At 30.8% G+C, this 25,231-nt stretch overlaps 2 protein-coding genes across 2 annotated transcripts; both read left to right on the top strand.

Moving 5' to 3' along the window:
• Positions 1-734: 734 nt before the first annotated feature.
• On the top strand, positions 735-8,265 carry LOC131181320 (subtilisin-like protease SBT5.3). Its single transcript, XM_058149349.1, has 8 exons — positions 735-903; positions 5,830-5,851; positions 6,374-6,908; positions 6,992-7,089; positions 7,174-7,419; positions 7,499-7,613; positions 7,703-7,916; positions 8,046-8,265. The coding sequence occupies exons 1-8, from the start codon at positions 735-737 to the stop codon at positions 8,144-8,146; spliced, it is 1,500 nt and encodes a 499-aa protein (XP_058005332.1). The 3' UTR covers positions 8,147-8,265.
• Positions 8,266-23,974: 15,709 nt separating this feature from the next.
• Positions 23,975-24,649, top strand: LOC131181651 (uncharacterized). Its single transcript, XM_058150518.1, has 2 exons — positions 23,975-24,046; positions 24,162-24,649. Exons 1-2 carry the CDS (start codon positions 23,992-23,994, stop codon positions 24,524-24,526), a joined length of 420 nt encoding a protein of 139 aa, XP_058006501.1. The 5' UTR covers positions 23,975-23,991; the 3' UTR covers positions 24,527-24,649.
• Positions 24,650-25,231: the final 582 nt, after the last annotated feature.

Genomic DNA, 25,231 nt, shown 5'->3' with positions numbered 1-25,231 from the left:
TATATATTTGACAAGTATGCATTTTAATAGTTCTTTAATATTAACAAATGAAACGGTTTATGGTATTTGAAGAGATTGGGAACATGTATTTTAAGGTAAAAAATATATTATTTCAGTATACTAATATAAAAAGTACTGCTTATTATTAAAGTTGCGTTTTTACGTGATGCTTATATTGCATATAAAATAACAATTTTTCGGTGTGATAGAATTGATAAGTGTTAAAAAAATTTTATTTTAATGAGTAATTTTTATAATATGAGATAGAATTATAAAAATTTAAAAAGTACATGATTTTGTTGACTGTTTTTCTTAAATTCTAAATCAATTTTTAATTAATTAAACGATAACTTGTAAAGTTCTATCCAACACAAGGCCTAGTTCTCGTCCTGCTAACACTATGCTTTATAGGATGTAGAATCTGGCATGCCCCTGTGGCTGTGATCCCACTCCAACTCAGCTGTAGCTTTCTTCACTTGAAAGGTAAGCTTAGCTAGGTTTGCTTTGGCACACACACGTCGGTCATTTTCCATGCATTTAATATGGCCCCAACCCTCTCCGGAACCAAATACTTTAAAAAAAAAAAATCCCTTGGAAGAATTTTCAAACAGGATAATTAGCTCAATTACCTCCTTATAGTTATTAGAAAGTTCAATTTAGTAGACTTTTAACTTTTTCAACTCATCTATGGAGAAAGCACCGAGGCATTGGAGAGTGGAAGAGAGGAATCACGTATGGGTTCTCATCATAATCTTCTTCTTCTTCCTAGCTTCTTTCATCTTCCTCTGCAGCTAGCCGTTGGTTCAGCTCGATCAAAGCAGCAAACAAAGTGCAGTGGATATGGAGCATGTGGATGGATCTGCCTGGCTCCTTGGATGCCAAATAAGATATTTGTCAATAGGAGTTAGAAAAATTATTCAATAAAACCGATGTATATATAATGGTTTCATTATAATAATTGATTATAGTAGGTCATCCCACCATAATAAGTTATTATAATTAAACTGTTGTATTTACAACATTCGTACCAATGTAGTCGTGTCCATAAAAGGAAGCTTTATAATTAAGTTCTAATTTGTTTGCTTTCTCATCTCCAATTATTACCCCTTTTTCCCTCCGTCGACTGTAAATTTGGGGAAATTGGAAAAATTTTAGTAATCCTTTTATGTTATTTTGGAATTGTTATGATTTTAGTATCCATTTATATTATTAGTCAAAAATGCTGATATTCACTTTATTTTAAACTTGGATTTCCTATTAAACATGTAAAAATATAGCATCCCTGATGGAGTAAGGAATCACAAAACAGTAATTTAACTAATGAAAACAGAACAAGAAATGGTAGCAGGATGAAGAAGAGAATTCTATTCAAAGAACCCAAAGGATCCAGGTGGAACAAGATACAAACTAATCCCTCACACCCCAGCAGTATACAAACTGCTCCCAAGCTTACTAAGCTGGAAAGAAATACAAATTTCCATTTCATACCCACCCCTCACTCTTCTACTCAATTATATAGAACTTTAAGCACCAATATTTGTGTTTCCTTCAAACATGCGTTGCTTCAAAAGCACCAATATTTGCTGCTTCAAGCCTATGTAAGCATGACTCACATTGAATAGAGAAAATACCAGTACTTTGTGTCAGCTACATTTCTTTATACAGTTGGCCTTGAACTGGCTAATAGCATGCATAGGAGAATGTAGTTTGAATCCCAGGAGCCAAAACTGCAGAACAGGCCAAGGAATTTGCATATGCACTTGGGTGGAGACTCATAAGTGAAGAGATCAATGAGCTGTGATCAATGGCATTGGAGATACAACTTGTTATTAGCTTCCTTATTGAAAAGTTATAAATTTTATTCATGCATTTAAATAAATGCAAGTCTCTCAATTCTCTGTTAACCCATTGATCTCTGACGTGACTTTCCTATAAAATAAGAAGAAGAAAAAGAAAAAGAAGAAGTATTAACAGTGGCGTAGGCAAAAACTGACATTAGGAAGTGATTTGTAATTTTTTTTTTCTTTCAAAAAAATAAGTGATACTTTCAATTAGAGTTGAAATAATACTTTCTTCTAAATCTTCAGAACCCTTTTTCATAAAAGATGTATCAATAATTTTATTTTTCTCATTATGTTAACTTCTTAATTTTATTAACTTAAAAATTTTATTAGTTAATAATTCAAACAAATACATTATTATAAAAGTAATAATTTAAAATTTCATGAAAAATTTTATAAGTTACATATATATATATATATATATATATATATATATATATATAATTACAGAAAAGAAACATAAGTTGATAAAAATTAATAAAACTTTTTAACAAAATTTTTTTCATCTATATTAAATATCAAAGCTTAATAAAACCCTATAAATGAAATATCGATTTTAATTATGAAATAAAATAAAAAGAAAAAAAAATTAGAAAACAGTAATAGAGAATGGATAAAAAAAGAAAGTTGACCAATGACAAAGAGGAGGTTGCTGCAAGTTTGTAGCAACAATAAAATTTTCCTTAATTCTATATTAATTATGACGAGTTTCGAAATATTGAACTTTCAAATTTTTAAGAATGTATATATATATAAGTATAACCAAAATAGACTTGAATATATGTTAGTTACAGCCAACTAAGCTGTGTTTGTTGGTAAAGGAAACCACTCTGGCAGGACCATAGCCAAGTAAAAGCTATATAAATGCAGATCTTGCAATATTAGTAGTTAGTACATCACATTTGTTGAAGACTTGAAGCTTGATATTGATTTTATGATAAGGCAAGTCTATATCAAAGGCATCTGCAGTCTGCATAGTTACAATTAAAGAATTAATATTGAAAGTTCTCTTACATAAACTGATAAAAGGGTACGTATATATAGTTTTTAAATATATAAAATCAGATTTCAAAACGAGCTGTCTTCCTCTTGCACTTAGGTTCAAGTCTACAGGTGTCGGGCTGGTGTCCATGAATGGGTCGAGTTTTAAGTTGGCCAAGGAGATTTTACTGAGACTCAAATTTAGTCGTGCATCTGCTTTTTTTTTTTATTATTCAAAACTAATCCACACTAAAGCTTTATTTATTTTATGAAAAATACTTTTTAAAAATATTTTACTTTAGAGAAATAATTTTCTTGAGTACGAGAAAATGTTTTTACAGTTTGGGAAAATAACTTTATCTCATTTTTTTCAATGTTTATTTGACTGTCTTTAGTTTTGTTTTTTGAGCCCACTTAGGCTTTTAGATCATCACGACCAGTGACCAATTAATATCTTTATTTTTTTTCCTTTTTATTTAGTTTTTTAACGATGAATTTAATTTTTTTTCCAATTAATTTTCAATGTTATATCAAATAATAAAAAATAATCATTTTTTCAAAAATATATTTAACAAACAATTTTTTTTTTTGAAATAAATAAAATCTAAATTGAAGTCTTATCCATTAGTAAACAAAGCTTTGACAATATCCGGTAATAATATCAATCCAAGATGAATACTAGAAGGAAAGTAATCGAAGAGGAACGGAAGTAACTGGATAAGGAGGGGAGGGGTCGTGGGTAGGGTGGCCACGGTCCGGTTTTGAACCGGAACAGAATCGGAATTGGTTCAATCAAAATTGAACTAAAATCGGTTAAAATCAGAATCGGCTTCGAATCGGACCGAAATAGTCATTCTGCGGTTTGGTTCAGGTTCATATTTTTTAAGAATTGTGAACTGGTGGTTTCAAATCGGATTGAACTGACGATTTCGAACCAGATTAAACTGGCGATTTAAATATAAAAAAATTCAATAAATATATTACGTCACTCCTAATTCATTTATATATATCATTAATTCTCTATACAATTATTCTCTGCATTTTCTTCATTTCTTAATATTTTTTTAATTTTTCTCAAATTCTCTAAATAATTATTTTCTACATTCATTCTAATTTCCAATACTCTCTCAATTTTCCTACTTTATTATTTTATGTACTTACTGAAATTTTTAATACTATCTCAATTACTTTGTTATTACTTTAAATCCTCAATAAAATTTTCAATTCCCTCTATTTTAATTTTTTTCTCTTTTATAATTTTTAATTATCAATTATTATATAATTTTTTAAAAAAGGCAAGTAATATAACTAGAAATTTTTATTCCTCTAAATCCTAAAGGGATATATAGGCAAAATTAAGTTCATACACTTTTTGCTAATTTCTTTCAAAAAAATTAATTTCATCTCTAGTTTTTTAATCAGGGTCAAGTCTTTATTTATTAAATTTTTCTTAAAGATAAATTATTTTCTTTCTTTTTTTTTTCTTATTTTATTTGGATTGAAAGATTTCTAAGAAAAATTAAAATACTTTTATAAATATAACTTAAATTTTGAATCAATAAAATTTTTCTCTAATTTTTTTTGTTTAAGCTACCCTTAAACCATCCCTAAACCGCTTCCAAACCGTCCTCTAAACTGTTTTGAACCGTTCTTTTTCGAACTGCCCTTCAAACCGTTTTAAACCTAGGCTCAAACCTAAACTAGCGGTTCAGGAACCGTCTTCCAAACCGTCCCCTGGCGGTTTGGTTCAGGTTCATGATTTCATTGAACCTAAACCGGTGGTTCAAGAACCGTAACCGGCGATTCCTGAAGCGTGGCCACCCCTAGTCGTGGGGGACAAAATAAGGGAGACACATAAGAGTAAAGAGAGAAATTTTTAAAAGAAATAAATCTTGAGTACGTTAGAGCTCATTTAAAAAAAATGACAAAAAAAAATTTGAACAAAAATTTTGATATTAAGCTTTAATAAGGCTTGAATTGAAAGCAGATAAAAGTTTGAATATTGGATAAATTTTAACAATTATCCTTGAACTTATATGATTGTAATACTATAGTTCTTCAAATTTAAAATGAACATAAAACCCCCTAAATTTTTAAATTTTACACAGTAAAATCTATCTAACTTTTAATTATTAATTTTTCAGTTAGAAACTGACGTGAACAGCTTTCACATGGTGCTTAGTTAATATTTCTCTCTTCTCTCTTATGTAAAGTGTAAAATTATTCTCGCTACACGTAAAAAATTATTCTGTCTATAGAGAATAAAATGATTCAATTTACACATGGCTTGAGAGAAAAGAAAAATACTGATTAAACTCCATGCTGAAATTGTTCAGATCAATCTCTAGCTGAAAAACTGGTAATTAGATATTAGAGAGATTTTACTGTGTAAAATATGAAAGTTGATAGGGTTTTATGTTACATTTTTAAGTTAAGAGAGACTATAATATTATAACTAGATAAGTTCATGGATGATTATTAAAATTTATCCCTTGAACATTACACAAGGATGTTAATTCAAGGATGTTACACAGCTATTTTGGGTAAGATTACAGCCAATCACATTCATTTGGAGTTTTCTTATATAGGATACAAGAAAATACCACCTTTTCCGCGTACAAATAAAGGCAATTTATACAATACACCAGACTTGAATTTAGGAGGTGGGGTCTACATATTAGTGAAGGTGCACATGCATCGGAAGCACACAATAAGTTGCCTAGCTTTCTTAATGAAAAGGCGAATTCGCTAGTGGTCGATGAGTTCATGTACAAATGCGATGAGATTAAAATAAAAACAGTAATTGCAGGACTAATTTCAATGCACAGATTAAGCTGGAAATTGAGCCTAGGGTTTACAATCAGCTATAGAATTTTTAATTAGGACATTGAATTTGTCGTCTGAAAGCAGCAGGAAAAGAGTGCTGCCCATTTGGCCATACTCATAACTTAGATTAGAATATTGATTTTCCAGTTCCCCAATTACCACTCTTTTTGATACTGTGCAGGCTGTACTCCAAAGCTAGGACAGTATACAATTTTTTAACCATTGCAAAATTAATTAATGGTTGCCCTAGATCAAGCTTCCCCTTCTCCAGCACTTTCCTCTGTAGACATGCAAGGGTTCAGCATATATTAGTTTAAAAGGGGAACTATTTTTTTAATTGTTAAATTATGTTATCTTGTTTGAGTTTGCACTTCATATATTAGCGTGTCTTCTTATAGTTTCCATGTTATAAAGTAGGATTTTGGACTGATTCTTGAGCCCTTCATACAGATTTGAGTAAATTATTCCAATGATAATGAATTTTGCTTCACAAAATTTTAAATTAATTGCCATAATTTGGTCATTTTTATTGCAATTAAAATACCCAATTCCAGTGAGAAACCCACCAGGAATCTGATGTAACATTCAATTTACTGTAGAATTTTATTAAGAAAATTGAAGATTATAGTTTTTTTCAGTTGAAAAGCTGTTAGATTAGTTTTTGAGGTTTTTTCTTTTGGTATTGGATTCATTTTCTTTTGAAAATTTCGTATGAATATATGAAGGAAGCTTATTGGGGCAAGATACTTCAACAAAGGTTATGCCTCAGTGGCTGGTCCTCGGAATTCCACCTTCGATTCGCCTCGTGATAAAGAGGGTCATGGAACTAATACCTTGTCGACAGCAGGTGGAAATTTTGTAGCAGGAGCCAGTGTCTTTGGGTTCGGCAATGGAACAGCGAAAGGTGGTTCACCAAAAGCACGAGTTGCAGCTTACAAGGTCTGTTATCCCCCAGTTGGTGGAAATGAGTGCTTTGATGCAGATATCTTAGCAGCATTTGATACTGCAATAAGTGATGGGGTTGATGTCCTGTCCGTGTCACTGGGAGGGGATCCTACACCATTCTTTAATGACAGTGTTTCCATTGGGTCTTTCCATGCTGTAAAGAACGGGATTGTCGTCGTTTGTTCTGCTGGTAATTCTGGTCCTAATGATGCTACTGCCTCCAATCTTGCACCCTGGCAGATCACTGTTAGTGCCAGTACCATGGACAGGGAGTTCCCCAGTTATGTTACGCTTGGCAACAACATGACCTTCAAGGTTTTTTTTAAATTGGTTTCCCTTTCCTGCTAAATTAATATGTTTAGTCTTAGGAACTAATACGAATGTGTTTGATTTTGAAGGGAGAAAGTTTATCAAGAACAGCCCTGCCAAAGGATAAGAACTTCCCAATTATAAGTGCTTCAGATGCTAGAGCAGCTAATGCATCTGTGGAAGACGGGTAAGGATTGAACAAATTATGTTCGTAGTTTTCCTGATTTTCTTTCTGTGGCACCATCTGCACTGACATGTAATAATGCTGCAGGCTGCTGTGCAAAGCTGGAACACTTGATCCCAAGAAGGCAGAGGGGAAGATCTTGGTCTGCCTCCGAGGGGGAAATGCAAGAGTGGACAAGGGTGAGCAAGCTGCTCTGGCTGGTGCTGTTGGGATGGTTCTTGCCAATGATAAGGATTCTGGCAATGAAATTATTGCTGACCCTCACATCCTTCCTGCTTCTCATCTCAATTACACCAATTGTGTCGCTATCTTCGCTTACATTGACTCCACTAAGTGAGATGAAATCTCTGTAGTCTCTTATGTTTCTTGTACAAGGCCCACGTATATTTCTTAATTGCAATTAAATCTACAGGTCTCCCATTGCTTATATCACACCTTCAACAACGCAAATCGGCACAAAGCCAGCTCCCTTCATGGCAGCATTTTCCTCTAAAGGTCCCAACACCATTGCTCCAGAGATCCTCAAGGTTTCCCTACCCATTTAGTCTTCTTTCTCTTCAAACACAACAATTTATTTAGATACTAATTAAATAATCATTTCTCTATGTATTTTCAGCCTGATATCACCGCACCAGGAGTGAGTATCATAGCAGCCTACACAGGAGCAGAAGGACCTACAAATGAAGATTTCGATACCCGACGAGTTCTGTTTAACTCGGTATCAGGCACTTCAATGTCATGTCCTCATGTTTCAGGCATTGCTGGCCTTCTAAGAACTCTGCATCCGACCTGGAGTCCTGCAGCAATTAAATCAGCAATTATGACTACCGGTGAGTGGTCAACACTGGACCTTTATTACCTTTCACATTCAATGATTTGTTGGTTTCACATGAAAGACGCATACTAGAAAGACATTAATCATTACAATGCCTATATATACTTCTCCCTGTACTTGGCAGCAATGAATTCTGAATGCATTCTACACCAAGGCAACTCCATTCAGCTATGGAGCAGGACACATCAGAGCAAACCAAGCTATGGATCCAGGGCTGGTTTTTGACTTGTCTGTTTATGATCACCTCAACTTTCTATGCGCCATGAGGTATAACGCAACCCAAATTTTATCATTCTCAGAGACTCCCTACAGATGCCCCTCCAAGGCCATTAATATTGCCAATTTCAATTGCCCTTCCATCACCATCTCTGAATTCAATCGCACGGTCAGAGTCACTCGAAGAGTTAAAAATGTTGGCAGTAGTCCAAGTACTTACAAAGCTCGTATCATAAAACCAAGTGGGTTTTCCATTTCTGTTGAGCCAGAGGTGTTAAAGTTCAACAAGGTTGGGGAAGAGAAGAGCTTTAGAGTTACCTTGAAAAGCAAACAATCGTCTGCAAGAAAGGATTATGTATTTGGAGAGTTGATTTGGTCTGATAATCAGCATTATGTTAGGAGTCCTATTGTAGTGAAGTGGTGAAAAGCAGCTAGTGATTTATGAAAATAGCTGATTAATTAACTATTACCATTCAATCCTGCTTAGAGGATATGATTATTCTCAGGAATTGCTAATCTTCCTTGGATAAGAGTAATGAATGAAAGAAGCAAAATATTATCCATTAGCTAAATATTTAGTGCATGTTTAGCATTAAAATTGGAAAGTTAGAACTGTTTTTTTTAATTAAAAAAAAAAAACACTAGATACTTTTAGAAAAAGTTATTTGAAAAAAAAAAGTTATTTTATTATTTTAATATTTTTATAACTTATATTCATCAAATTTTATTTTAAAATATTTTTTAAATATTTTTAATTAATATATTTAAAAGGGTGTTTTTCTTAACACTTCTTTGACTTTTTCAATATATAAAATCCTTAAAATTGATTGAGAATTTTCCTTTGTCAGAGGTGACATGCTTAGTCAGCTAAGATGAATATGCTTTTGAATTAGATGAAACCAAATGTTTGGCCATCCATTTTTAACGTAGAATTTAAGAGCAAATTGACTTTTATATATAAAAAAAAAAATATGAAGAATAAATATAAGTTGAAAATGAATATAAAGAATAGATCATAAGATACCAATAAAATGTGTACAAATAAATTTTAATAAGATAAAAATTACCTTAATAATATTTATGTTGATTATTTTTCATCTTCTTCTAATGTCTTGGTTACTAAAATATTATTTGACAAATTTGAGAGAAAATCTTAATTGAACATTGTATCTTCTAAGAAGGTAACAAATTTGATTTTTTATTTGTGATGTTGATTTATATAGTTTATGACTATAACTTTTAATTTTTCTAGTATTAATTAAATTGTAACTATTGTTATAATTTTTTTTATTATAAGAAATTAAGTACATAATTTTATAATTATGGTGGACAATAAAAAGATTAATATTAATTAAATTATAACTATTATCATAAATTTTTATTATTTTTAAATGCCTTATAGGTGTCTCTCTCTCTCTCTTTATATATATATATACACATGTACAAATATAAAGTAGGAAAGTATTACAAAGGGAATGCTATGTAGCACTTTCTTTATAGAGCTTAACCTTCTATAAATAACTCTTTTTTATACTAATTATTATTTAATTCTTTTTTATTTTATTTTAATTATCATTATTATTTATAACAATACCTTAAAATTTATTATTTAAATTATTATTTTCTTTAAAATGTGATTTTTAAAAATTAAGACATTTTATGATTAAATGTAATATTTAAAAATTATTTATATTATTTTTTTTATAAATTTATTTATGCAAAAACATTATTTACAACATATCATTCTCCATAATAATAATAATAATAATAATAATAATAATAATAATAATAATAATAATAATAATAATTTAAAAATAATTTAGTAGATAACAACAACAACAATACTCCCCTTGTCCATAAATAATAGCTATATTCAAAGTTTTTACAGTAATTAAGAAAACGATTGGATACCTCATTTTCATAAAAAAAAAAAAATAACAATTTACTTAATTGTCATTTCTTGGAAATCTAAAGAAATGAATATCAACGTGACAAATAGCTGGTTTAATTAAGAATTAAGTGATAATATTAGTTCTAGAAAATTGTATAAATATTTATCATATTTTATAGAGATAAAGGATAAGATTAGGCAAAAAAAAAAATTAATTCTACTTGGTCTTCTACATGTGACAGATAATTTTAGATAAAATAAAAAGCCAAATGTGACTATTATTTATAGATGGATGGAGTAATAGTAATAAAAAGGTTATTGATGGCTATTAATATAAAAAAAAAAAAAAAAAAACTATTAGCTTGTGATCTCATAATCAATTATCATATAATTTAGTCAGTCTTAAATTATTTCATATCTTTAATGTAACGACCCAAACCAGGGACTATTACTGGCACTAAGAATCGAGTCAACTTAAGGCCGCCAGTACCTGTAGCAAGCCTGAAACCTGTGAAACATATATACATTCCTACATCTCATCATCTTAACATATATTAAACCATTACACCTTGATCTTTTATCCATACATAAACATTTATAACATAGTAATGGTTTATAATTTGAACCTTAACATACATAAGATTCAAAGTGTAATAGTTCAACATGCATACCCTCAAAAGGGTTTACACAATATAAACATCATTATACAACAATCATTGCATTTTTTCTTAAATCACCAATACATTACTTTCCATTTATAAGTTACAAGTCCATCTACCTATACATCATGCATAAAGAAGGGCTAAGACAATCCCTGAAGCTCTCTCTTTGAAGAACTCTTCTAGTCCTGCAACTTTGCACCTAGGGGTTAGGGGAATGGGGTAAGCTTATGCAAGCTTAGTAAGTAAACTAACCATCATTAATTATGTCATTCATTCAGACATGTGTAATGCATCATTCACATTGATTTTCACATTACAAATATTTCACATAAGATGGACATTATCACCAATAACTCCCCAAACTTTTCTTTTAAACATGACCTGTGTCATGTACCCAGGGCAACTATCAGATCTCCCTTGAAGGGCAATGTCAAGATCTCCCCTTAGTATTTATTTATGGATCCATAACATACGTAACATTATATAACATAACATGGAGGGAGTAATGGGTCATCCAATATCCATCAATACACCAATAGCAATTTATGCAATTATGCAATATTTTCGTGTTCTAGATATATACATCTTAAATAAATATGACATGATGCATGAGGATGCTCATTAATTACCTATAAATAGTTACTCACCTCTTGTAGCCTATCAACCTCCTTACTTGAACTAGAGCTATCCTTGGATCCTTACTCCTCCGAATCCCTCAAGCCCGATCCTATAAAATCGAACTCTAGAGTGTTATACAAGGCTCTAAAATTCTATACATAAACATCCTATTCTAGGCCCTTAGGATCTATGAAATTAAGTTTTAAAACTTTAAAATCAAAGGAGAAAATAAGTGGGCAGAACCAAGTTCGACTACTGGAACCTTGGATTTCGACTGTCGAACCTTGAAATGTTAGGTGCCCATTTTGGACAATAGCCACTGTGGTTGCCGAAGTCTGGTACTTTAGCTATTGAACTTGGAAATTTCTAGATTTTCTTAGAAAATGCAAGTTTCGGCTATCAAACTATTGACTTTCGGCAACCGAACCTGAGAATTTTTAAAATTTTTATTTAAGTTTAATTTAATCTAAAAATTAAAATCTATGAATTAAATTTCTTAATTTAAATAAAAAATCAAGAGTTCAATTTCTTAATTTTGGTACTAAATTTTTTAATTTAAACCCAAAAATAAATAAGCTCAATTGAGCTTAAATTGAACATTCTCGATTAAATTAGATAAAAAGTTAAAAATAATTTAAATGGAACTTCTCCAATAATTACATGAGTGTAATTAAGCTATAAGTTGAATAAAATTAAGGTATCATGCTATTAAAATTAAAAAATATATTTTAAAATGCCAAAATGCAAAATTATATATATATATATATATATATATATATGGAGAAGAAGAATTCTTATTGAGTCAGTAAAAGAATTTTTTTTAATGAAATTTAACAAAATAAATGATTCATCATTATATCCGAATCAAATCATAAACACTAGGTAATCAATAGTTTAATTTAGAGGTAATAAATTTTATTTTGATGCATGTGATTCAAAATTAATAATTTATTTTAATTTACATAAAATTTTATAAAATTTATACAAATAAAAATTAATGCAATAATTTTAAATTTTGAAAATAATTTGATTAATTTAAATTTTACCTTAAAAAATAAAAACAAAAATTAAGTTTTTAGAAAAATTAATAAATGTTGATTTGAAATAATATACAACTCATAAATTATGTCAAATTTAATTTAAAATTATTATTTATGAAATTCATAAATAATTTAAAGAAAATTAAAATCTAAAATGATTTGAATTTATCTAAATAAAATGAAATTTGAAATAATTTATAATTTAAAGTAATTGGATGTGTATTTAAACCCGCATGATTTGACTGCTTGCCAACTCTCGTTGCTTTTTTTTTTTTTATCGAAACTCCATTGGTAGCTGTATGACACCACAGGTTATCTACTTTTCAATAATATAAAAAATCTAAATTATTATTTATTATTTATATTTTAATGAAATTAATTATTTTATTTTTATATTTTAAAAAATATATTATTTAATTTTATATTTTATTTATTAAATTTTTTTATTAATTAATATTAATTAAATTATTATTTAATTAATTTTATTATAATAAAATTAATTAAGTAATCCCTACATTTTAAAAAAATATAATAGTTATCATTTATAATTTAATTTATTAATTATTTAATTTTATAATTATTTTTTATACTTAAATTACTTTAATTATCTCTTCTTATTTCTCTCTTATTCTCTATTATTTCTCTGTACAAGTTTTTTTCCCCTCTATAACCATACTCTTTTCTCTCTTTTTTGATAAAAATGACACAAACTGTCCACATAAAAAAATTAATTAATTTTTTAAAATTTTAATAATCAAGAAAAATTATTTTTCAATAAAAAAATATAAAAATATGTCCAAGAAATTGAAATTTAAAATAAATATATAAAAATTCATATTTAATCTCTATATAGCAAAATTTTTATTTTTATTTAATAATATATTTTTTAAAATATTATATTTTTAAAATAAATAAATCAACTAATTAATTTATTAAAATAGAGAAATTAAATAATATTTTTTTCTAAATTCTGAAATTAATTAATTAGTTTCCTAAAAAACTAGAAGTATTAAATATTAATTTAAATAACATGAATAATAAAAAATTTAATAGAATAATTAAATTATTTAAAAAAAATAAAATACATAAATTTAATAATATATTTTTTAAAATATAAAAATCAAAACTTGATGCAGACAATTTATATATTTTCCTTAGAAAAAAGACATACTATTGTCCCAAAATAGTCCATGAGCGGGATGAATTGGACTTAAACCATTTTTCGGCCTTTGCTTGTAGCCTAATGAAAAATTGAAGCTTTGTTCAACTAGGTGCTCCTTTATATATAATGAAAGTGATATGTATTTTAATGATGTGTCCCTAAATTGTAATTCAAGTTTTAATCAATATTTAAACCGATTTTTAACATAACATGCATCACAAAATATTCAACTAAATTCTCAACCTACTCAATATATCCTCAAGTATATCAACTCAATCTATTCAATTAACACTCAATATCATGCATAGAAATTAAATTACACAAAAGTAAAGAGATTAAGGTTAGAGAGATCAAACACAATGATTTTTATAGCTGTTCGGCTTAACTAGTCTACATCTACTCTCTCAAAGAACCCTCTTTGAGTCTTCTCTCCACTATTTGCTCTTTTAAAGGCAAGAGCCCAAAAGCCCTTTACAACTTTTTCAACACCAAGCTTTTACCAAGGTAGCTTGAACCCTTGACAAGTGCTATCTCAAGCACTCACACTCTCAAGCTTCAATAGGTGCTTGTACAACCTCTCTTAAATGCAATTTAATGTTTTAATACTCACTCTCACTCAATACAAATCAAACTATAAATAAGAGATGAGTTGATTTGCCAATGGTAGCTCAAAGACTTTAAAGCTCTTGAATGAAAGCAATAAATGAAAAATCAAGATTGGAGTACAAATGTAAGCTTTCATAAAAAATAAAATGAAGTAAAGAAGGTGTATTTATAGTCCCAAATCATTTTAAATCGTTTGAAACCTTTTTGGAACGTTATACACTCTGCTCTAGGCAAAATAGCCGTTATTTTGTCTTTTTGTGCGAAATTGAGCAACTCTGATCATTTAGCAAGGTAATAAAATTTTGGCGACAGTAGTAAACTAATTAGCAAACTAATATTTTAGCAAACATATTAGCAAACTAATATTTTAGCAAACAAGTTAGTAAACTAATTTACCAGTTGCCTATCTCAAACTGTAATCTTAAAAAAATCTGATTTAGACCTTAAGAAAAATATATATATTCTAATAGTAATATCCAAGGTCATGATAAGAGAAAATTTTATAAAATAATTAAAAGAAAATTTTAATTTTAAGTTCCATTTGACTAAACTTTCATCTATTCTTTTTACACAAGTCCTAAAACTCAATTTCTAACTCTATGACTTTCATACCTTTACTTTGAGTCTTGGTTTTCATAATCTTGTTCTTTCTCATCTTGGATTTGTCTTGAGATGCCTTTAAGATTCTTCCTCCTTAGATGCAACTTCAAAGATTCTTTATGAATAAGAAAAAGAATCTACACATCACTTTAAAGTTGAGTTAGATAGATTCTATTTGAGTTTTGTTATCATCAAAATCAATGCTCATTTTGAGCTATACGAGGTCAACACATACACACACAAACACACACACACACACACACACACACACACACATATATATATATAATGACTTAGTGGGTTGACTGAATCACCAAAAGTCAATGTATTACAAAAAAGTTGCAAACTACCATTTTTTTAACAGTTATTTATATTATAAATTCTTTCATTTAAAGTATCTATATGTTTGATATAGACTTACTCTGTTAAGTTTTTTCTAATTCTATTAATTTAATTATAAGTTAAAAAAAATTATTTCATAGATTTTATTTAAAAAAAAATTCAAACCAATTTAATTAACTCTTTCAATTCGATCCTATTAAAGACTAAGAAGGGATATCAATTCTAATTTCAAATTTGACCGAGCCAATTTCGATCTAATTTTAGACTCAATTCAATCATGGTCAAGCCTATCCCTTAATCCTTTTTCATTGCATTTGCAATTGCATATGCGCAAGACCTTGCATATGCGCAAGATCTCTCATATCGGGAGAGGGGCCCAATATGAGATATCGGAAAGGGTCATAATAGAGAGATCGGAAGGAATAAGAGATCGAAAAGCACGAAGAGGATGAGATAACTTCCAATAACTCTCTACATAATCAGAGCCGAGGTAGTTAAAGCGTTGCAGGCTTGATCAAATATTCACCGCACGCCTCATTTGCAGAATCGCCCACATTGTTAATAGACACCAAAAACAGTTATGACAGTTCTGTACATCACAATCCCCACCGTTGATCATACTTGCAAGGACGAACTCGGAGCCCTTGGATCAAAAACAGACGACAAGTCTGGTGCCTTCTATTCCCAGCCCTCGGATCCATCTTGTAAGGCAGGATCCTGAGCCGTTGGATTAGGAAGAGAAAGGACGGATATTCTGGATAGGATCCCAGCCATCCATTTTGATTCTCTTTAATTCTCAGACATCGGATCATGTTCTTTGAAATCCAGACCTTCCATCTCCACAAGAGAGATCCTGACCTTTCATGAGGAGCACCCGTTCCCTATAAATACCTGCATAAGATACTGTAGAGAGGACGGACAAAAAAAAGGTGGTGGTAATTATAGTGGAAAGGCTCTGAAATTTAATTCAGTCTTGCTGCTTTTCCATTCTAAGCTTGCATAAAAATTGAGAAACTTCAGAAACTAGTTTTCTCGAGTGTCTCCATTGATAGAGTTTTCGAACCCTGAAATCCTTCATTTTCAGTTTGTTCATCACTCTGCTATACCATTTCCGTTCAGTCTTGTCTTCATCACCCCATCACCTACATATTCTTCTCTCAGCTTGACCTCATTCTGACCAGGTAGCCGTAGCTTCGACTTAACTGCATTTCTACCTGGTTTTTGCAATCTCAAAGTAAGCATTGGTCCCGGAACCATCAGCCTTCAACGTAACAATATTTGTGATCTCCAAAGTTAGTTTGATAATCTCAACCTCACACAAGTAAGTATCTAGACTGTCACCTTACCGAATGCTCGCGTTTTACGTTCTCTGTTTTTATTCTCAAAATTCTCATTAAGTTCAGTTATACTAAAAATCTCCATGTGGATCCTTCAGGCTGATAATTACTCTCTTGAGTTTACGTTTTCTATTCTCCATTTCACGTTATTTATTTGTTCTTAGTTTTTATTTCCTTCGAATATAGGTGTTCCGGTTATGAGTAACTTCTAGGCAATTTAGCAAAGTGTTGGTGGCAATATCCTAACGTGATAGTGTCTTTTGAAATAAGTAAAATAATCAAAGAATGAATAGGGAATCAGGAGAAAAGTCATGAGGTCGGGCTACTAAGCGAGTCTAGGAAATAGCATAATAAAGCGGGGATCGAGATAGGACCCCAGACTAGTAACCGAAAGATATCAGATGTAGCCAGCCAAAGAGTTCGGACAAGAGAGTCATATACGAGATCGGTGAAGAGCTCGATCTTTAACCAAATACTTTAAGAGGTCGGGGGAGAGTTCTTACATGATCCTCATTCAAATAAAAAACACAGAGATCGGAGGGGAGTTCTTATCCGAGATACTTCCATTAAAATTTTAAACCAAACACTTTAAGAGGTCGGGGAAGAGTTCTTACCCGATCCTAATTCAAATAAAAAATACGGAGATCGTAGGAGAGTTCTTATCCGAGATCCTTTATCAAATTTTAAACCAAACACTTTAAGAGATCAGGGGAGAGTTCTTACTTGATGCTCGTTTAAATCAAATATGAGGAGACCGAAGGAGAGTTCTTATCCGAAATCTCCAGCTTAAAATTTTTAAAACATACCTAGGGATCGAGAGACGCTCCACCCTGAGCTCTCTTAACAAAATTCAAATTTAACAACACAACTCCAATACACAAGGCTATTTTAATTCGAACACCTATTCACTAAAGGGCCATCTCATGAACTCGTGTTCTTGGGCAACCCAAAACGAGTGGAATATCAAATATTCCTTATTTTTGCACAAAGGATTAACATCATCACTATCCCAATCCCCTAATTACCTTTTTAATTTATGAAAGTGCATAACACTAAATCTGTTTACCCTCATTGAGGGACGAGGCGGGGTGCCTAACACCTTCCCCGCCCGTATATGGACCCCGAACCTAGAATCTCTGTTTTCGAAGTGGTTTCTTTTAATTTATTTTCATGAATGGTTTTCTTTAATTTCCCTCAAAATTAAAGTGGCGACTCCTCACTTTTCCCACTTCAGTGAAGAGCTTTCGTCCAGGCGACCGCAAAACACCTTGCGACAGCTTGGCAACTCCACTGGGGATTTCTTATTTAACTCTTCGTTTAGAGGTCCAAGAATAGATTTAGTTTTATGCTCTTATAAATTGAAATCGTAATTAGGGGGGGGGGGGTTTATTCGCAAAATTCGAAAGTCTTGATATATCAATTTGTTATTATTCTAACCATTTTTGCTTGTCTTGTTCCCCACAGCAACTCTTGTCAAAACAAAAAATGCAAAAAAAACTCCCCCATGAAGGGAAGAGGTAAATATGTCCCTTCACACACTGAGTACTTATGCAATGTCCTCACACATTTCAGCCCTATACCCGGGCTTTCTCACCCTTTAGAAAAGTAGGAGAGAGTCATGTAGCGGTACCCGTGGATTTTACCCCGTTAGTATCCGTGAAGGCTTCTGCTTAGATTGAAACTCGTTCTATTTGCTGTGATACCCGTGGAACTCTCCCGTTAGTATCATGGTGATGGAATGGGGCTCTACTGTTTATAGAAGGGGCAATTTGGGAACCTGTGGCTTTTAGAAAATTAGACCTTGAGCTAAACTATCACAGTAGCTGGAAGCCGTAGCAAGCTACCTCATAAGATAGAACTATTCGATTAGATAGCACTTACCCGGTACTAGGATTTTCCCTATTTTAGGACAAAGGGGACATACTTGCTCTCACCCTACTTTGTTTGTGTGTTATTCTTAAGGGCAATTTTGAATCATACCGTTAGGAGAATCTACACATTTTTCTACTTTGATAAATGTGTAGGTATCACCCCGCCAACTGTATAATTCAAAATTACTTGAATTTATCCTACTAACAAGTTTTTCTCCACAGGCATTACAGAATTAGGATCTGTAAAAGAATAAACATCAATTTTAACATGGCATCCTCGAGTCAGTCGGCGAAAGAAGTTCCTAGACCAGAACAGAATGCTAAATCGTGGTCCGGACCGCCTCATAGTTCAGTGCCCCTGCAAAGTGATGTCACCAGGGCAGATACTAGCCTGTGACCTCCATTAGACCTAAACAAAGTCGAGGTCAGAATGACAGGAGTCGAGGGTCTATCTTGTAGTTGGAGGTCGGTTTCCGATCACTTCAAGGCAAAGTTCGAGGAAAAATACGGAGGGATTGCGACCTTGATATGGGTCAAAATCCAAGTTCCGGCACTAAAAGCCATTCTGTCAATTTGGAATCCCAGGTATGGAGTGTTCTCCATCAACGACATCGATACGACCCCCACTAAGGAAGAATATCAGGCGCTGCTAGAAATTCCTTTTGTGGCACAGAATCGGATCTACCTACACCTCGAGCATAGGCATACCTGGAAACGGTTCGCACATATGTTGGGGATTCCCCCGGAAGAAGCAAAGGCAAGAGAAACTATCAAAGGGAACACACACGGGTGGTATTGGACCTACGTCAAGAAGCAGTTGGACCTGTACATCCGAGATGAACAATGGGAGCAAGCTTCATTAGCACTAGCTTTGAGGATCTATGGCCTGATCTTATTGCCTGGGCCTTTGGGAATTATAACCTGCAGTGTCACGGAGATATTCTGGGCAGTAGAGAAGCAGAAGGTCAACCCAATACCGGCAATCATTGCAGAGACTCTATTGACTCTTACTTACTGTAGACAACAAGGTAGGGGATCCATTAAGTGCTGTTCTCAATTATTGCACCTCTGGATCATCAGTCACATGTGCCCTATAGAGACAAAGGGGTTAACTTGGTACCCAGACCAGCCTCTTATTGAGAAAATGACCAGATTAGTAATCAGCCCAAAGGACGAGCTGCAGTGGCAAGAGTGGATTCTAAGCTTCAATAGCCGTGACAACTGCTGGAGGAAATTGTGGACGTCGGGTCAACCCATTCTGTTCAGTATAGGGGGTAATTGTTTAGTATCTCTAATCGGAGTGACCGGACACACGAGTTACATCCCAGCATTGGTAAAACGCTATGTAAGCATGATATAGTTGCAGTCAATAGAGAAGAAAAAGACATACCTTTGAAAGAAATAAAAAAAATATATTTAATTAAATATAAGTATCTTATATTAATATATATTTGACAAGTATGCATTTTAACAGTTCTTTAATATTAACAATAGTTCTTTAATATTAATAAATGAAACAATTTATGGTATTTGAAGAGATTGACAACATATATTTTAAGATAAAAAATATATTTTTTTAATATATTAATATAAAAAGTACTGCTTATTATTAAAGTTGCGTTCTTAAGTGCTGGGTGGAAAGCTCCAAGCTCCTTAACTACTGGTCTGGCCCTCGACTGGAAAGCGGAATTCGAAGATTGAAGACGTCACATCAGACATGTCCGTTTAGTCTCTCTCTATGCACCCCAGAAATTAATGAACTTAGTAAAAGTATTTGCTGGGTCGATCTGCCTCCACTCTAAAGTCACTGGTTATTTAATTCTGTAGAAAAATTGGAAGATTGGAATTTGAATCTCAATTTATTAGGTAAATAAAATATCAAGTTAAATTATGAAAAAATATATATTTTTTTTTTATTTTTTAGGGTTTTATAATATTAAAGCTTATACCCATTTCCCTAATTAATTTTTGTTAAATAGATAAATATTGATAAAAATTTAATATGTACACGTCAATTCAAATCTAGGTTAATAGGCCTTCACTTGACAACCAATTTAGATGTGACATATTAAGTGCTTTTTTTTTTTTTTTTTCCAGACACTTGATCAATGAAGGGAGCAGTTGATTGGATTTGAGAGTACTCTCAATATTTATTATAATTATAATTTTATTTAGTATTATTGTTAAAATTATTATTTAAAAAAATATTTTTTAAAATATAAAAATTAAAGAATAGTAAAAATTAATTTAAAATTAAATTTGATATATTTTAATTATAAAAATATTAAAATAATAAAATAATTTTTTAAAATTATTTCTTAATAATATTTAAAATTGTATTTAAAAAAAAAACAATTTTGACTCTTCAATTTTATTGCCAAATAGGCATGTAATTGTTTTGGTCACGTGGGTTCATTTTGTCCACACACGAGAAAGCTTCAAATCTTGACTATGTGGAGCAAGTTGGTAATTAGGATGTTAATCATGGAAAAGGGGAGGCCGCATTATATGGCCCTTGGATGACTATTACCAAGAGAAATGGATGTGGACAAGTGAAGATGGTGCCATTGTTAAAAATTCTAGTTCACGTTTCTAGGTATTTTTTAGGCTATATTTGGATGAGTGAGAAAAGAGTAAATAATAAAAAGATAAGAAGGGATAAGGAGAGGGAACGATAATAAGAGTTATAATAAAAATAATAATAATAATATTTGAAAATGAATGAATTAATGGAAAGATAATGAAATATTATATATAATAGTGCTGTAATTTAGTATGAAAATATTATTAAAAATTTTAAATTACTGAATTTATACATATCACTCTATATTTTCTGATAACATTTATTATCAGTATGTTTTAAATTTTTAATAATTAATTATGTAATTATAATTTTTTTAATATAATTTAATTAATAACATTTTATATTGAATTATGTATCAATTTTTAAAGATTAAATTTAATTAGATTTTAATTAATCAAAATCTTATAATTCTCATTGATAATAGTATATATAGAAATTAAAAAATGTTAATTTTAGAACAAGTGATTTTATAGGTAACGTAATTTTGTAATTGTCACGAAGTGAGATCGATCATTAGCTATCCCCTTTCCTTCTAAAACACATTAATAATAATAATAATAATTATTATTATTATAATAATAATAGTGAGTAAAAAAAATAAAAATAGTTGTCTCTACATTGTCTTGTCTTATTGCATCTGAGAAATGTTAGGCTTCACGTCAACTTTCTAACTTGTCTTTTCGAGATATCTGTGTCTACATTATATTGTAAAATAATTTCTAATAAATTATAATAATTATAAATATAATATAAATTATAAACATAATATTTAATTATCACTTTAATAATAAATTTTAAATAAATAAATTTTATAAATTTAAAAATTATATTTAACGTGAACTTTAATTGAATCATAATAATAATTGAGAGAGACCCATTAATTCAATAAATTAATTTCATTTTCTCGATTCTTTTTGATTTATACACAAAATTTTAATGATGGATAATTTTTTTAAAATGATCTTAATAATTCGGATTTTATAAAAAAAATATTTATATCTTTATGGATAGAGATAAGATCCGCACATATATATATATATATAATATTTAATCTGATACGTTTAATTATTTTTTCTGAGCTTATCTATTTATTTATGTTAAGTGTCCTGAAGTAACAATCGAGAGCCATGGGGAATATATTCTTTCAAATACTTGTAATAAAGAAATCTCATTGAGAAAGCAGCCCTAAATTGGAATCAAAGTACCGTGGAGGGCGATTAGCCGATCAATTTAATGAAACAAAACCAGGCATGCGTGGTGCTTAATCACCCAATAGCAGATGCCTATTAGCTTCACGACGAATGTATATATATATTTATATAGGGGTGGCCACGGTTCAAGAACCACCGGTTACGGTTCCTGAATAGCCGGTTTAGGTTCAATGAAATCATGAACCTGAACCAAACCGCTAGGGCAAGATTTGGAAGACGGTTCCTAAACCGCCGGTTCTGATTTGAGCCCCTGTTTAAAACGATTTAAAAGGCTGTTCGAAAAAGAGCAGTTCAAGACAGTTTGGAGGACGGTTTGAAAGCAGTTTAGGGATGGTTTAAGGGTAGTTTAGACAAAAAAAAAATTAGAGAAAAATTTTATTAATTCAAAATTTAAGTTATATTTGTAAAAATATTTTAATTTTTCTTAGAAATCTTTCAATCAAAATAAAATAAGAAAAAAAATAATTTATCTTTAAGAAAAATTTAATAAATAAAGACTTGAACCTGATTAAAAAACTAGAGATGAAATTAATTTTTTTTAAAGAAATTAACAAAAAGTGTATGAACTTAATTTTGCCTAAATATCCCTTTAGGATTTAGAGGAATAAAAATTTTTAGTTCTATTACTTACCTTTTTTTAAAAATTATATAATAATTGATAATTAAAAAGTATAAAAGAGAAAAAAAATTAAAATAGAGAGTATTGAAAATTTTATTGAGGATTTAAAGTAATAACAAAGTAATTGAGATTGTATTGAAAATTTCAGTAAGTATATAAAATAATAAAATAGGAAAATTGAGAGAGTATTGAAAATTAAAATGAGTGTAGAAAATAATTATTTAAAAAATTTGAGAAAAATTGAAAAAATATTAAGAACTGAAAAAAATGCAGAGAATAATTGTGTAGAGAATTAATGATATATATAAATGAATTACGAGTGAGGTAACATATTTATTGAATTTTTTTATATTTAAATCGCCGGTTTAATTCGGTTCGAAATCGTCGGTTCAATTCGGTTCGGAACCGTCGTTTCACGATTCTTAAAAAATATGAACCTGAATCAAACCGCAGAAGGACTGTTTTGGTCCAGTTCGAAGCCAGTTCAGGTTTTGGCCGGTTTTGGTCTGTTTTTTACCGAACCGGTTCCTATTCGATTCAGGTTCAAAACCGGACCGTGGCCACCTCTATTTATACTACTACAACTTGTAATGATTATTTAATTATAAAGATGGACAATTATTTTATTTTATTTTATTTTTTTAAAAAAATAATGAATAATTTAAAAAAAAATAAAGTTGATATTTTATAAAAGATAATTTTCTTAATCAAGAGAGGCTAAAATAAGTTTATATTTGTGTTATAAATCAACTATTAGAAGCAGTTTTTAATTTTAAATAAATTGTATAATTTTATTATTTTTTTAATATTATTAAGTAAATAAAATTTATATTATTTTACGCGTGAACAATTTTTATAATTCACCCATTTACCAATTTATTTTAGAAAATATTTCATAGAGCTCACAAGAGTTCAGAAGGATGATTCGCTAGTATTTCTTATTTTTTGTTTGTTTGTTTTTATCGTTTAGCTCCTATTAAAATGATAAAAAAAAAAATCAACATTTTTATTAATTAACTTAAGAGAGTGGGTGTGCGTGTGTGTAAGTAACGCAACACACCCCATAAGGTCACTGCTTCAAAACCCTTCAGCCTCAGTCCACCATCTCCATTCTCTCCATTAATTTAGAATAGAGGCTTGGTGTATTTCTTTCCGACGAACAAAGACCATGGAGGTATACATTCAACGGCAACCATATATATATATATAATAAAGCACACATATAACTTAATTAATTTATTGCAAATAAATTATCTAAGTTGAAGTTATTTTCTTGTGATGCTGCCGCAAAAAATTGTAATCAAGATTTGTATGCCTGACCAGAAATCCCGCTCCAAGGCCATGCAAACTGCAGTTAGCTTCTCAGGTAAACATCATATGAAATCTTAATTTTTATTTATATTTATATATAAATGTTGAAAAAATCTATTTAATTAGTAGCTAATTGTTGTTGATTAACGATCATATGTGTGATAATTAAGGTGTTGCATCTGTTGCGATTTCGAAAGATGACCATATGGAGGTGAAAGGAATTGGAGTGGATCCTGCTGACCTAATAAATTGTCTAAGAAAGAGATTTGCTACTAAAACTTCCTGTCTAGAAAAACGAAAGGGGTTTGCAACGCTGGTAAGTGTAGAGGAGATCAAGAAGCCACCACCAAAGCCACCACTAAAACCATCTGAACCCACAGACAAAGATAAGCCTAAGCCGCCCGGGCCAGTGTGTGGGCAATGTGGGTGCTGCATGCCATGTCCATGCGGACCATGCCGTCGTCCTGTGTATGTGTGTGTGGAGGAATATCCCAGGTACTGCTCCAAAGACTGTGATACTTGCTCAATCATGTGACAAATATGTCTCTCCAATCCATGCTCCGTGTCACAAGGGTTAGTACGTGGCCCATGAATAAGAGAATAAGATATATATATATATATATATATATATATATATATATATATATATATATATATATATATATATATATATAATAATGGCAAATTGAAAGCTGACATATATCCATGGTCAATTCTCCATGTCCAGCCACTTCCAAGTTATTGCTATTTTTTTTTTTAATTTTCATGAAGTGCTTTGTAATTTAAGGATTTAGTTTGTGATCAAACTATACAAATATTTAAGTTTGGGATTGTTATAATGTGGCCTGAATCAAATGCAAATATTCAACGGCGGAGTGGGCATCTTCAACTCAAGTTGTGCTCGAAGGTGATTTTATGCAAAGTTAATTCAACTGAAAAATAAAACGAAGAAATAAATAGCTAAATAATAAAGCAATACAGCAGACCCTCAATTTAGGAGTTTGAAATTTGTCCTGGCCGAGAATTGAAGAAAAGGCTGGTAGCTGTGCCTGTACGATGCCGTTTTGGTTGGAAAAGTGGTTTTGTGGGGTTTTGTGAAGAGATCTCCATAAGCGTAGTCATTTTCTGGCGATGTTTAGAAATCCTTAGGCTAGAGCTTATATTGGGGTGAAGAGATATGAGGGTAGTTCTTCAACCCGTATGGAACGAATGAATTCACAAAATTTGGTGGAATTAATTT

This window comes from Hevea brasiliensis, chromosome 7 (assembly GCF_030052815.1).
Source record: "Hevea brasiliensis isolate MT/VB/25A 57/8 chromosome 7, ASM3005281v1, whole genome shotgun sequence".
NCBI lineage: Eukaryota > Viridiplantae > Streptophyta > Magnoliopsida > Malpighiales > Euphorbiaceae > Hevea > Hevea brasiliensis.
Note: the sequence above shows the minus strand (reverse complement) of the source record. Positions and strands in the feature narration are given on the sequence as shown.